General features: G+C 45.8%; 1 protein-coding gene across 1 annotated transcript; it reads right to left on the bottom strand.

Moving 5' to 3' along the window:
- Positions 1–10,343: 10,343 nt before the first annotated feature.
- On the bottom strand, positions 10,344–10,625 carry LOC136398327 (small ribosomal subunit protein eS27-like). The gene has a single exon (XM_066372660.1). It carries the CDS (start codon positions 10,623–10,625, stop codon positions 10,344–10,346), a length of 282 nt encoding a protein of 93 aa, XP_066228757.1.
- Between the last annotated feature and the right edge of the window lie 4,997 nt (positions 10,626–15,622).

The following is a 15,622-nucleotide window of genomic DNA, read 5'->3' as shown; positions in this document are numbered from 1 at the left end:
CAGCTGCTGGGGCGGCGCCTGCGGGTGCGGCCGGCCCAGGCGCGGGCGCTACTAGGATGCGCCAGGCCCGAAGCTCTTAGCGCCAGGCAGCGGTACAGGGGATGCTCAGCGTCCGTCCTTCGTTCAGGAGGTGTTGTTGGAGTGCCAAGGTGCTGCTAGTCATCGTTAACTAACAGGAAAATCTGAAGGGGTCGTGCAGTTGATTTCTGCCCCAAATTACAACGATAAAATGGAAGCTCCGAGAAACCCAGTAGTCTAACCAGAAATCACACACAACTGTTAAAAGGTGACTCCTGGGCTCTAATTATATATTTTTTTCATTCCTTGCTACTGCCTCAGAATGAGCCTACATTATGTTAGATTTTTTTTTTTTTAAGTCTGACAGATATTTCTGTTTTCCTCATACAACAGGTTATGAATCACTCATGAATTTTTGAGAAGGGGGGGCGTTTTTCCATTTTCCAGATGAGGAAACTGGAATGGCAGAGCCGAGGCTGCCTCTACTCCCAACATTTTGTCTCTGTCCTGATTTTGCTTTTAACTGGGAGAGTCTGAGAACAAGATGAAAACCAGGATTCCTTTAACACTGCCTGGCTGCAATTATAAGAGCTAATGTTTATGGAGTACTTTTCATGGGCCAGACTTTACATACAGTGACTTATTTAACTCCCCCGATGATACTCCTGGGAGAGAAATTATTAAGAGCCACGCTTAATTAATGGAGGAAACAGAGCATCAGGGAGGCCAGATTACATATATAAAACCTTAGTAAAGGTTATATGTTAGGCTGAATCATGAAATTGCCATTTTTGTAGGCCCAAACAAATATCATACAGTAACTTCACCAGATGATCGCAATTAAAATCACCAGTGGAGGCAGATGAAAATGGAGAGCCTCTAGATGTGTTACCCTGAGAAAGACATAGCGCCTTTGTCATATTTTTTAGCCAAGAATGCATCACTGAATCCAATCATATGGCAATCTAAATGAGGACTGAACTATTATTAAAAGTTGGTGTGTGTTTTGGCAGGGGGGTATTCTTCAAAAGTGTCAATGGCATAAAAGATGAAGAAAGACTGTGAAGTGTTCCGATTAAAGGAGGGTAAAGAGACATGTCAACTAAATGTATTGCCTGATTCTAGACTGGACCTTGAGTTGGAATTTTTTTTAAGATTTTTATTTATTCACTTTAGAGAGAGAAGAGAGAGAAAGAGAAGGGGGGAGGAGCAGGAAGCATCAACTCTCATATGTGTCTTGACCAGGCAAGCCCAGAGTTTCAAACTGGCAACCTCAGTATTCCAGGTCAACGCTTTATCAACTGTGCCACCACAGGCCAGGTGGGTTGGAATTTTATTTTTTTTATTTTTTTTTATTTTTTTCTTTCTTTCATTTTTCTGAAGCTGGAAACAGGGAGAGACAGTCAGACAGACTCCCGCATGCGCCCGACCGGGATCCACCCAGCACGCCCACCAGGGGCAACGCTCTGCCCACCAGGGGGCGATGCTCTGCCCCTCCTGGGCGTCGCCATGTTGCGACCAGAGCCACTCTAGCGCCTGGGGCAGAGGCCAAGGAGCCATCCCCAGCGCCCGGGCCATCTTTTGCTCCAATGGAGCCTCGGCTGCGGGAGGGGAAGAGAGAGACAGAGAGGAAAGCGCGGCGGAGGGGTGGAGAAGCAGATGGGCGCTTCTCCTGTGTGCCCTGGCCGGGAATCGAACCCGGGTCCTCCTCATGCTAGGCCGACGCTCTACCGCTGAGCCAACCGGCCAGGGCGGAATTTTTTTAAGACTTTAAAGTACATTACTAGATCAATTAAAAAAATATATATATGGATAAAGTGTTGATCAATGATAAATTTATTGGAATTGATAACTATATTGTGGTTGTATATTTTTAAAAAAAGATCCCTATTTCTAGGCAATACACACTAAGGTATTTAGAAATAAAGAACCATGATGCATTTAACTTAGCTTTCTTTAAAGGGTTTATGGTTTAGTAAAAAAAGTGGGGCAGTGGTGGTGTTGGTGTGTGTGGGTGTGTGTGTGTGTGTGGTGAGTCAAATGCAGCAAAATGTAAATAACAGGTGAATTTGTGTCTGAGTATGTTTTGTACTGTTTTTACTCTTGCAACTATTGTGTAAGTTTAATATTTATTCTGAGTAAAATGGTAAAAAAAAATTCAAGTTTCAAAAAAAAATAATAAAGTGGTAAGAATCACTCTACTTGATATTAAGGCCCACTATAAAGCTATAATTATCATAACAGTGTAGTATTGGCAGAAGAATAAACACAGATCAATGAAACAGAATAAAGAACCCAGACAAAGACGACATAGACCCACATAAATACACCCAACTGATTTTTCGAAGCTGGAAACCGGGAGACAGTCAGACAGACTCCCGCATGCACCTGACCGGGATCCACCTGGCATGCCCACCAGGGGGCGATGCTCTGCCCCTCTGGGGCGTCGCTCTGTTGCGACCAGAGCCATACTAGTGCCTGAGGCAGAGGCCATAGAGCCATCCCCAGCACCCGGGCCATCTTTGCTCCAATGGAGCCGTGGCTGCAGGAGGAGAAGAGAGAGACAGAGAGGAAGGAGAGGGGGAGGGGTGGAGAAGCAAATGGGCGCTTCTCCTGTGTGCCCTGGCCAGGAATCGAACTGGGACTTCCGCACGCCAGGCCGACACTCTACCACTGAGCCAATTGGCCAGGGCCTGACTGATTTTTAATAAAGGCCTAAAAGCAGGGGTCCCTAAACTTTTTACACAGGAGGCCAGTTCACTGTCCCTCAGACCGTTGGAGGGCCGGACTATAAAAAAAACTATGAACAAATCCCTATGCACACTGCACATATCTTATTTTAAAGTAAAAAAACAACAAGGGAACAAATACAATATTTAAAATAAAGAACAAGTAAATTTAAATCAACAAACTGACCAGTATTTCAATGGGAACTATGCTCCTCTCACTGACCACCAAAGAAAGAGGTGCCCCTTCCGGAAGTGCAGCGGGGGCCGGATAAATGGCCTCAGGGGGCCACATGTGGCCCGAGTGCCGTAGTTTGGGGACCCCTGCCTAAAAGCAATTGGTGTTAGAATAATTAGACATCCATTAACAACAACAAAAAAAAATGAACCTCATCTAAACCTCGCACTTTATATAAAAATCAAATCAAAATGGATTGTAGACTTAATTGTAAAAAAGTTTTAGGAGAAAATCTAGCACCTGGAGCCATGCAAAGTGTTCTTAGATTTGTTACCAAATGCACAATTCATAAGAGGAAGTTAATAAATTGGACCATATCAACATTAAATACTTGTGTTCTCTGTTAAGAGGATGAAAAAAAAAAAAGCAGCAGACTGGGCAAAAATTCTTGAAAACCACAGATCTAACAAAGAACTGGTATTTAAATATATGATATAAAGAAATCTCAACATTAGGAAAACAACAATCCAATTAGAAAATATCCAAAAAACATGAACAGATACTTCACTGTAGGAGATACACAGATAACAAATAAGCACATGAAAAGATATTGAGCATCATTAGCCATTAAGGAAGTACAAATTTTAAAGAAATACAGCCTGACCAGGCAGTGGCACAGTGGATAGAGCGTTGGACTGGTACCAAGAGGACCCAAGTTCAAAATCTCGAGGTCACAGTCTTGAGAACGCATTCATCCGGCTTGAGTACAGGTTCACCAGCTTGAGCGTGGGGTGGATGGCTTGAGCATGGAATCACAGACAAGACCCCATGGTCGCTGGCTTAGCCCGAAGGTCACTGGCTTGAGCAAGGGATCACTTGCTCTGCAGTAGCCCTCCAATCAAGGTACATATGAGAAAGCAATTAATGAACAACTAAAGTGCTGCATCAAAGAATTGATGCTTCTCATCTCTCTCCCTTCCTGTCTGTCTGTCCCTATCTGTCCTCTGTGTCTCACTCACAAAAAAAAAAAGGAAATATAAATTAAAGCCACAATTTTTTTTTTTTTCTGAAGCTAGAAACGGGGAGAGACAGTCAGACAGACTCCCGCATGCGCCCGACCAGGATCCACCCGGCACGCCCACCAGGGGCAACGCTCTGTCCACCAGGGGGCGATGCTCTGCCCTCCAGGGGGCGATGCTCTGCCCCTCCGGGGCGTCACTCTGTTGTGACCAGAGCCACTCTAGCGCCTGGGGCAGAGGCCGAGAAGCCATCCCCAGCGCCCGGGCCATCTTTGCTCCAGTGGAGCCTCGGCTGCGGGAGGGGAAGAGAGAGACAGAGAGGAAAGCGCGGCGGAGGGGTGGAGAAGCAGATGGGCGCTTCTCCTGTGTGCCCTGGCCGGGAATCGAACCCGGGTCCTCCTCATGCTAGGCCGACGCTCTACCGCTGAGCCAACCGGCCAGGGCGGAATTTTTTTAAGACTTTAAAGTACATTACTAGATCAATTAAAAAAAAATATATATGGATAAAGTGTTGATCAATGATAAATTTATTGGAATTGATAACTATATTGTGGTTGTATATTTTTAAAAAAAGATCCCTATTTCTAGGCAATACACACTAAGGTATTTAGAAATAAAGAACCATGATGCATTTAACTTAGCTTTCTTTAAAGGGTTTATGGTTTAGTAAAAAAAGGGGGGCAGTGGTGGTGTTGGTGTGTGTGTGTGTGTGTGTGTGTGGTGAGTCAAATGCAGCAAAATGTAAATAACAGGTGAATTTGTGTCTGAGTATGTTTTGTACTGTTTTTACTCTTGCAACTATTGTGTAAGTTTAATATTTATTCTGAGTAAAATGGTAAAAAAAAATTCAAGTTTCAAAAAAAAATAATAAAGTGGTAAGAATCACTCTACTTGATATTAAGGCCCACTATAAAGCTATAATTATCATAACAGTGTAGTATTGGCAGAAGAATAAACACAGATCAATGAAACAGAATAAAGAACCCAGACAAAGACGACATAGACCCACATAAATACACCCAACTGATTTTTCGAAGCTGGAAACCGGGAGACAGTCAGACAGACTCCCGCATGCACCTGACCGGGATCCACCTGGCATGCCCACCAGGGGGCGATGCTCTGCCCCTCTGGGGCGTCGCTCTGTTGCGACCAGAGCCATACTAGTGCCTGAGGCAGAGGCCATAGAGCCATCCCCAGCACCCGGGCCATCTTTGCTCCAATGGAGCCGTGGCTGCAGGAGGAGAAGAGAGAGACAGAGAGGAAGGAGAGGGGGAGGGGTGGAGAAGCAAATGGGCGCTTCTCCTGTGTGCCCTGGCCAGGAATCGAACTGGGACTTCCGCACACCAGGCCGACACTCTACCACTGAGCCAATTGGCCAGGGCCTGACTGATTTTTAATAAAGGCCTAAAAGCAGGGGTCCCTAAACTTTTTACACAGGAGGCCAGTTCACTGTCCCTCAGACCGTTGGAGGGCCGGACTATAAAAAAAACTATGAACAAATCCCTATGCACACTGCACATATCTTATTTTAAAGTAAAAAAACAACAAGGGAACAAATACAATATTTAAAATAAAGAACAAGTAAATTTAAATCAACAAACTGACCAGTATTTCAATGGGAACTATGCTCCTCTCACTGACCACCAAAGAAAGAGGTGCCCCTTCCGGAAGTGCAGCGGGGGCCGGATAAATGGCCTCAGGGGGCCACATGTGGCCCGAGTGCCGTAGTTTGGGGACCCCTGCCTAAAAGCAATTGGTGTTAGAATAATTAGACATCCATTAACAACAACAAAAAAAAATGAACCTCATCTAAACCTCGCACTTTATATAAAAATCAAATCAAAATGGATTGTAGACTTAATTGTAAAAAAGTTTTAGGAGAAAATCTAGCACCTGGAGCCATGCAAAGTGTTCTTAGATTTGTTACCAAATGCACAATTCATAAGAGGAAGTTAATAAATTGGACCATATCAACATTAAATACTTGTGTTCTCTGTTAAGAGGATGAAAAAAAAAAAAGCAGCAGACTGGGCAAAAATTCTTGAAAACCACAGATCTAACAAAGAACTGGTATTTAAATATATGATATAAAGAAATCTCAACATTAGGAAAACAACAATCCAATTAGAAAATATCCCAAAAACATGAACAGATACTTCACTGTAGGAGATACACAGATAACAAATAAGCACATGAAAAGATATTGAGCATCATTAGCCATTAAGGAAGTACAAATTTTAAAGAAATACAGCCTGACCAGGCAGTGGCACAGTGGATAGAGCGTTGGACTGGTACCAAGAGGACCCAAGTTCAAAACCTCGAGGTCACAGTCTTGAGAACGCATTCATCCGGCTTGAGTACAGGTTCACCAGCTTGAGCGTGGGGTGGATGGCTTGAGCATGGAATCACAGACAAGACCCCATGGTCGCTGGCTTAGCCTGAAGGTCACTGGCTTGAGCAAGGGATCACTTGCTCTGCAGTAGCCCTCCAATCAAGGTACATATGAGAAAGCAATTAATGAACAACTAAAGTGCTGCATCAAAGAATTGATGCTTCTCATCTCTCTCCCTTCCTGTCTGTCTGTCCCTATCTGTCCTCTGTGTCTCACTCACAAAAAAAAAAAAAAGGAAATATAAATTAAAGCCACAATTTTTTTTTTTTTTCTGAAGCTAGAAACGGGGAGAGACAGTCAGACAGACTCCCGCATGCGCCCGACCAGGATCCACCCGGCACGCCCACCAGGGGCAACGCTCTGTCCACCAGGGGGCGATGCTCTGCCCTCCAGGGGGCGATGCTCTGCCCCTCCGGGGCGTCACTCTGTTGTGACCAGAGCCACTCTAGCGCCTGGGGCAGAGGCCGAGAAGCCATCCCCAGCGCCCGGGCCATCTTTGCTCCAGTGGAGCCTCGGCTGCGGGAGGGGAAGAGAGAGACAGAGAGGAAGGAGAGGGGGAGGGGTGGAGAAGCAGATGGGCACTTCTCCTGTGTGCCCTGGCCGGGAATCGAACCAGGGACTCCTGCACGCCAGGCCGACGCTCTACCACTGAGCCAACCGGCCAGGGCTAAAGCCACAATTTGATATCACTACACACCTATCACAATGGCTAATGTGAGAAATAGTGACAATAGCAAAATGCTGGCGAGGATGTAACATTGCTGGTAGAAATGTAAAATGGTATAGACACTCTGGAAAAGAGTTTTGCAGTTTCTTATAAAACTAAACACACAACTACAATAAGATTAGCAATTGTACTCTTGGGTACTTACCCTAGAAAAAAAGAAAGAAAAACAAACCAATACACAAATGCTAGTAGCAACTTTGTAATAGCCCAAGACTGGAAACAACTCAGATGTCCTTTAATGGGTGAATACTTAAATAAGCTGTGGTACATCCATACTATGGAATACCACTCAGCAATAAAAAGTAGCAAACTTTTGACACAGGCAACGAACTATATGCATCTCCAGTCCCATTAATGGAGGACATTTAAAAAGATGACATAGATGTTTCCTTCCAGGGTTTTCCACCATCTTTCTGCCTAACTCTCACTACCGGTTTTGGAATACTGCTATTAGTAGCCCCAACGTGCCTGGCTTAGAGACTCATCTTTTCCACTGTGTTCTGACACAGCCAGTAGATCAGAATAGTTCCTTGGGAGGGCCCACTTGCTCACTGCTTACGCTTTACTGGTCAGGAAAGGATAAAAGAAACATTCTTTGGCTTGCCCTTTTAGTCCAAACATCATGTGATTTCATGGCACCCCTCCAGCCTGGAGCTAAAACAAGGCCAGAAGTCTCTGGCTCCCACAGTCACAGCTTGCTCCAGGCAGAACCAGCAGGGAGTCTTTGCAGTCTTTGGAATCCATAGGAAAAAAATGCTGCCTGCTAACTACCTGAGAGATCTTCCACCCAAGCAGAAACACCCAAGTGCCTGCCTTTAGGCACATTCATGAGCACTAGCAACATGGAATTTCTTTCCCAATGTCAACAATGCAAAACAAGCCCACTTATTCGTACATCTGGCTCACTGGGCAGAGGACCTGAACAAAAAGGAAAAAACCCTTTCATTTCATTCACGACATTGTGCTTGTAAGGCCGGTGTCCGTGGCCAGGCAGGTTCACATTGGATTCGGGCAGACGGTAGAGAAACTGCCAAGCTGGAAAATGGTGGGCCATTTTGTTTATTAGAATTTTGCAAAGACAGGCAAGGAAGCAGGCAGGGAAAACGCTTCTCTCTCTCTCTCTCACAGCTGATGAGCAAACAGGCCTGGGAGGAAAAACCCTTTTTCTGGCAAACAGTAGCAAAAATGGCCCCTCTCAATGGTGGCAGGCAGTCCACACCCTGCCACCCTGAGGGCAAGTACCTGCAGCCTTACATAGACTATACACAGGAGGTGATGCCCCTTGATTATGCACCAATCAGGCAAAGTACAAGCGAGCAAGCCTAACACACTTGTTTGCCCAACAGTGTTTATGAAAGTAGGTCCAGAAATAGGAAACTGACAAGTCCTCAGAGTCAGTGGACTACAAGATTCTTTTGTGTGTGCATTGTGTGTGTGAGAGAGAGAGAGAGAGGAGAGGGACTAACAGCAAGAACTTAGTTTCCAGCTATACAAAGCTGTGTGCATCCTGGCTCTGCCATTTATTAACTGTGTGATCTTATGCAGGTTACCTAACTTCTCTGAATCTCAGTTTCTTGCAAAATGGAGATAGTAAATGGTTCCTACATCAAGGGTTGTGATAATTTTTACTTTTTTTGTGTATATGACAGAGACAGAGAGAGAAACAAATAGGGACAGACAGACAGGAAGGGAGAGAGATGAAAAGCATCAATTCTTCATTGCGGCACCTTAGTTGTTCATTGATTGCTTTCTCATATGTGCCTTGACCAAGTGGAATACAGCAGATGAGTGACCCCTTGCTTAAGCTAGGGACCTTGGGCTCAAGCTGGTGAGCCTTGCTCAAACCAGATGAGCTGGCACTCAAGCTGGCGACCTCAGAGGTTTTTTTGGGGTTTTTTGTTTGTTTTTCTTTGTATCCTTCTGAAGCTGGAAACGGGGAGAGACAGTCAGACAGACTCCCGCATGCGCCGGACGGGATCCACCCGGCACGCCCACCAGGGGCGATGCTCTGCCCCTCCGGAGCGTCGCTCTGCTGTGACCAGAGCCACTCCAGCGCCTGGGGCAGAGGCCAAGGAGCCATCCCCAGCGCCTGGGCCATCTTTGCTCCAATGGAGCCTTGGCTGCGGGAGGGGAAGAGAGAGACAGAGAGGAAGGAGGGGGGGGGGGTGGAGAAGCAAATGGGAGCTTCTCCTATGTGCCCTGGCCGGGAATCGAACCTGGGTCCCCTGCATGCCAGGCCGACGCTCTACCGCGGAGCAAACCGGCCAGGGCCGACCTCAGAGTTTTGAACCTGGGTCCTCCATGTCCCAGTCTGACGCTCTATCCACTGTGCCACCACCTGGTCAGGCAAATTTTACTATTATATATAAAGCATTGAGTAGATTCAATAAATGGTAGCTAATTATAATACTGTGTCCATTTAGAAAGACAATGAGAATTTTTAAAAAATGGTACCTCTATTGCAACAAATTCTGTGTGTGTGTGTGTGTGGGTGTGTGTGTGTGTGTGTGTGTGTGTGTCTAGAGAGAGAGAAATGAAAAAAACCTTAATTTTTGGTGAAGGTCACACCCTTCAAACTCCATGATTTAGTTCTGTGTTTCCTATTATACCTGAGGGTCCTGTTCCCTACCCTCCCTTACAGAGAGTTTCAGAATATAAATAATATAAATAAAGCTATTCAACCTAAAGTCATCTTGAGTGCCTTCGGTGATTTACGTTACCCCAGTATCAACGTCAATATGACTATTATTAGTGCAGGAAGCAATTAACAGCAGTCTCCACTTTGAACTCATTTTTCAATCTGAAGTTCTTCAACTTTACAAGATTATGTTATAGTCCAGATTTTTTAAAGAGCTGTACCTAGAGAAAGCCTCCCAACCATAGTTTCAGCAGTAGTATCTAGTGTGAGAGGAGGAGGAACTGCTCATGTAAAACATTCTTCTAAGAAATCTGTTCCAATTACCTATTGCTGCATAATAATTTACTCCCAAACTTAATGGTTTAAAACAACAATCATTTGTTGGCAAATGATTTTGCAGTTCTGGCAGGGGTCAGAGGGGACAGCTCATTCCTGCTCCACGTGATGTGAGCTGGGGTTGCTCAGGGCTTGAAGCCCCACTTCTAACATGGCTCAGTCAGAGCTCACAAGATGGTGCTGGCTGTCAGCTGGGAGCTCGGCCAAGAGCCTCAGTTCTTCTCCACATGGTTGTTTGGACTCTCTCAGAGCATGGTGGCTGGGTTCCAAAAGTAAGAAAGCTGAAACTGCTAGACTTTTTTTTTTTATCTAAAATGTGTTTATTGGGATGCTTCCCCACTCATCTTGATTCAGGATGCGTTTAGTGCTGCTGAGGGAGCATCCTTCTGTTAGCCTTGCTTTTCCTCCTACCGGCTGACAGAGGACAGTGAAGCAGCCAACACACAAAACTCCTGTTTGTGCATGGCTAACGATGGTGCTGATTTCATAGCGCTTCACATCCATGAAGTAGGAATTGGGGCTCTGCATCAGGCACTTCTTCTGCGTCTCCTCTCCTGCAGAGGGATGAAAGAGATCCTCAGAGACAGTCATGTTATCGTGGGGAGGCCATCACCATTGAAAAGGCAAAACTGCCAGGCTTCTTAAAGCCTTGGCTTGTTTCACTGGTCAGCTCAGTCACAGGCTCCGCTGTTCAAGGGAGAAGTCATAAGCTTCACTTCTTGGAGGAAGGCGTGACATACACATGGGAGGGGGGGAGAATAATGTAAAATTGAGTTCAGGGACTAGGCAGCACAGGCCCCCCTCAGTCACAGAATAACCCAACCAGCCACGTGTGGAGTTATACACAGAAGCTTGTAATTAGAAGAAGCATTTCATAGAAATTGGGGTTCTGCAAGAGGCCCACTACATGGGAAAATTGGCACAAAAAGGGGAGAAGTATTCAAAGGCAAAATGATAATATCACAAATTGAAACCATAGAAACCTTTTTTTGGGCAACAACAGTGCTCAAACTAAACCTCGTGTCTCTCTCTCCCAGTGAGCGATGTGAAAAGAAACCAGGCCTGGCATCAAAACCCCGGATTGAGTCTATTTTATTTGCCATTTTAGTGTCCTTACACAAAGTCACTTAATTATCAGAGCTTCATTTTCCTCTTCTGTAAGTTGGCAATAGTAATATTTGCCTTACCTTGTTTACAACAGGGCATTTCTAATTACCCTGGAATGCAGGTAGATGCCAACGAACGAACGCAGGTGGGAAAGTACTCTGTTTACAATCCAATAAACTACTTTGCAAATGGTTTATTAATAAATGATGTGCTGACTTTTAAGGTCTCAGAACTTTAAAGGGAACAAAAAACCCCTGGACCTCATTTCCTGCCAAATCGGCGCCTGAGGCCAGCTGGTGGGGACTATGGGATTGGAATGAATCCATCACCTACAATGCCGATTGTCACACAGGTGTTAAATTCAGAGATTGGGTGAGATGAGAAGATGAAAAGAAGAGGTAGAAAGTCGAATATGGAGATCATGTGCCTATTTCCTGCATTACAATGTTGTTATAACATGCCTTGTTATAGTACTAATTCAGGCCTTCAAAAATGCCGATACATTTTTCAGTTGGCCTACAAATAAAAATGATGTTTACTGAGAGAGGAAGTATGTCATAGCTATCGAAAGCACAGACCTTAGTGCCACACTACTCCTGACTTTAAAGTTTACTGGCACAGTAATATTAGAAAGTTGCATTACATCCCTGTGCCTCAGTTACTCATCTGTAAATGGGGATAATAAGTGTCCACTTCCTGTGGCTGTTTATGAAAACTTAATGAGTTATGTGTGAACACTCAGAACAGCACCTGGCAATGAATAAGTGTAAACTCTTTTTTTGATAATACCCTATGCTCTGTGCTGTGCTAAGAACTTTACAGATATGACTTATTTATTGACAACAACCTGTAAGCATCAACTAAGTATCTGTGTGTCTGATACTATTGTAAGCTCTTGGGATTCATAAGGAATGAATCAGATACAGATTCCTGTTCTATGGGGCCCACATTCTACGGGGGTGGGACACAGACAGTAAGCAATAGGTAAAATAAGTGAGCTGTGAAGTTTGACAGAAGATATAAGTGCTATGAATAAGAGAAAAAGTAAAGCAGGGTGAGGGGAGTAGGAATGCTGGTATGGGGAGGAGGAGCTGGGGCAGGTTCGTTTTAAATAGGGTGGTCATGTTCAACCGGATTGAGAGAGAAAATCTGAGCAAAGACTTGAAGGAAAAGAAAGATGTCAGCTATGCAGTAGCCAAGTATAAGGCTGGTGGTTGTGGCCATGCAGATTCACATTGAATTTGGGCAGATGGTAAAGGAACTGTGGAGCTGGAAAACAGTGAGCCAGACCGATTTCTTGGAGGCTCACAAAGACAGGCAAGCCAAAAGATGAAAGGAAAAAAACAACAAAGGAAAACCTTTTCCCAGTGGAGGGCAAGGAATCAGGAAACAAACCACATCTCTCAGAGGTGGGAGCTCAAATCTGCTCCAATCTCCCCTGAGGGAAAGCACTTATATCCTTACATAAGTGCTGTCACGTGCTCATGATTGCACAACGTATTGCAGCTGGTAAACCCACAAGCAAACCTGACACAGCTGTTTCCCCCACAGTCCACCCCTGTAGGGTTGCTCGCCTCACAATCTAGGCAACGGGTACCTTCCACCATGGTCCCTGTGTGAGGAGTGAGGTACATTACATAAACAGAAACAGTACAAACTACAGCAACAGAATTACAAGAACACAAACTATGGGCAAAACGAGAGAGTTGTCAGCAGCACCAAGAGAGGCAAATCTTTCCCCTCTGTCAGATTACAGGCCAGAGTTTTGTCCACAGACAGCACAGTAGCTGGTACCAGAGGCCACCCGGTGGGCATACAAAACCTTATTGGCCTGTACCCCAGGATCTATTGGTTCTATGTGTAATAAAACGGGAGACCTCATTATTGGCCATAAAAAAATTACAAAGGTGCCCTTCATAATGCTGTGTCCCTGAGCACTCAAGGGATAATACACTATTATCTTAGGTGGCCAGGTGCTGGTTGCCCAGGAAGTTAACTGGAGGTCCACTTCTAGCCCCTTACCCCATGGTGCCAACAAGGCCACCCATCATAAGTGGGGGGCCTGTACAGTCCAGTGCCATGTCCATTGAAGTTGTTGGCCTTTAAGGAAGGCTGTTGGAGCAGGCAGGAGCATGTTGCCCTGCCATCCAAAGCCTGGCTTGAGTATAGCGTCCTTGGAACGTATCTGCAACTGGATGGGAGCAGCTACCCAATCCAGAGGGCTTCTGCTAGACTTGGGCCCTCCCCACCCACCCCCATCATGGTTTCTCATTCAAAATCCAGAGTACTGTCCATGAGTGGCATGTCCATCCAGTAAGGGAGCTGGTGCCCCCCTCCTGTTGCAGTCCCTGCTCTAAGAGTCCATTATACCGCTCAAGGATACCAGCGACCTGTGGGTGGTAGGGAACATGGTACTTCCAGTCCATCCCTATGTCTCACAACTGCAGCAACCAGGCTGCCAGGGGCTCAATGGGTTTCTGCCTAAATTGCGCCCCCAACTCCATCAGCTCTGCCTGGGTGCAAGGACAGACCACAGAGTGCTCCACTACCTGTAGAGGGGCTGTGCCTGCCCCTGAGAGGCTCTTGGCAGCTGAGTTTTTACCTTCTGAGTGACCACTGGCTGGGCTCTGAGTCTGCAGATGGCAGCTTCAGCCCAAGCCTCCTCATCCTCAGAAGAGGAGGAATTGGAAACACCTGCTCTCGCCGACTCAGAGCCACTCTGTTAGCACGGATGCTGCTCCTTCTTCATGACTGTTTAGGCTTCTGCAGCTGCTGGCTCTTGGGTGGAAGCTGAGAGTCCAGCTCTTGAACCTGCAGTTGTGTTTCTACCACTGTCAGTGTCAGCGTTCCCCTTCCAGGGAAAACTGGAGCTCACGAACCTATAACTTCTTCTCCAGAGACTGCTGCAATTCCAGGCGCTGTTGGTGATCAGCCTGCATCTCACACTGCAGCTTTTGAGAGCAGCCAGCTTCCTTCTTCAATGCTCGCTCCAGTTCAAGCCATCGCTGATTCTCAGCCTGTAGCCTGACCTGTAGTTTTCAGACCTGCAGCTCTTTCTCCAGTGACCATTCCATCTCATGCCATTGTTGCTGCTTGGTCTGAAGCTCACCCTGGAGTTTTCTACCTCAGGCAGCTTCTTGCACAAAGCTCTTGGTTTCCTCTTGCAGGCTGTAAAAAACACCCAGCCCAGAGCCCCCAACAGGAGAGCCTGGGAAACCATACACTGGAGAGCAATGACCACGCCTCTACCCCACCCTTCAAGGGTGTTGGCAGCTCCATACCAATCTGATATGAATCAGGCAGCTGCACCAGATGTAAGGCTGGTAGTTGTGGCCATTCAGGTTCACGCTGAATTCAGGCAGATGATAAAGGAACTGTGGAGCCAGAAAATGGTGAGCCATACCAATTCATTGGAGGCTCGCAAAGACAAGCAAGCCAAAAGAAGAAAGGGAAAAAAAACAGCAACAAAGGAAAACCTGCTTTTCACAGTGGAGGACAAGGGATCAGGAAACAAACTGTACCTCGCCATGGCAGGAGCTCAATCTGCTCTAATCTCCCCTGAGGGGAAGCACTTATATCCTTACAACAGTGCTGTCTCATACTCACGCACTAATTGCACAAAGGGCTTGCAGCTGGTAAATCAGCGAGCAAGCCTAATAGCTGTTTTCTCCACACCAAGGGAAGAGCATTCCAGGCAGAAGGTACCATCAGATTAAAGGCCCCCCTTTGGGAGTAAGCCTGGTAGGGTTGAAGAACAGCAAGTGGACAAGAGTGGATGGAATAGAGGAAGAAAGGAGATCTGCTATAGGAGAAGAGGTTGGGAGTGGACTGCATGGAGGGATTGAGGAGAGCTTGGTATGCAGCTGCTAGGCTGTAACTTCCCTCTGAATGAAATGGGAGCTAATGGTCAATGAGCAGAAGCTATTTCTAATCCATTTACTAATAAGTAAACAGGCAGATAGAGGTTAAGTAACCACACAAAATTATATAATCAGTAAATGAATAGTTGGGATTCTTATCCTACAGATTTATCATTTTTATGGGGATAGAGGGATGATGCAAACCGAAGCAGGGAATGTAAACATTAAGGAAATGTGGCCTGTAGATCCTCCTTTGTAAAATGAAGTAATTGAATAGTGTAAAGCCAGTATACAAGGCCAGGGCCACCATCACAGCAGCCTGACTCATTCAGGTTTGCATTGGATTCGGACAGTCGGTAAAGAAACAATGGAGCCAAGAACTGGTGGGCCATCATCTTTAATCCTATCTTGTACCCAGTGGGCAAGTACAACACACACTGGGCTCCAAAACCCACTCACATTCAGTGCTCACAAAGCTACTGATTTATCCGAGTTTCCTAGAATCAAAGGTTTCTAGCTCACCAGACTTATTCACCTCTGTTCCCCATCTCCTTCCTTCTCCCTGCACAAACTCTGCACAAACTGGCCTCTGACTCAACACTCCGCCATCTTGGCTGCTTC

This window comes from Saccopteryx leptura, chromosome 3, assembly GCF_036850995.1.
Source record: "Saccopteryx leptura isolate mSacLep1 chromosome 3, mSacLep1_pri_phased_curated, whole genome shotgun sequence".
Classification (NCBI taxonomy): domain Eukaryota; kingdom Metazoa; phylum Chordata; class Mammalia; order Chiroptera; family Emballonuridae; genus Saccopteryx; species Saccopteryx leptura.
This window is presented reverse-complemented; position numbering and strand designations above follow the sequence as displayed.

Bases quoted from the DNA above. Each gene is read 5' to 3' on its own strand.
- LOC136398327 (XM_066372660.1), bottom strand. From the start codon at position 10,625: ATGACTGTCTCTGAGGATCTCTTTCATCCCTCTGCAGGAGAGGAGACG.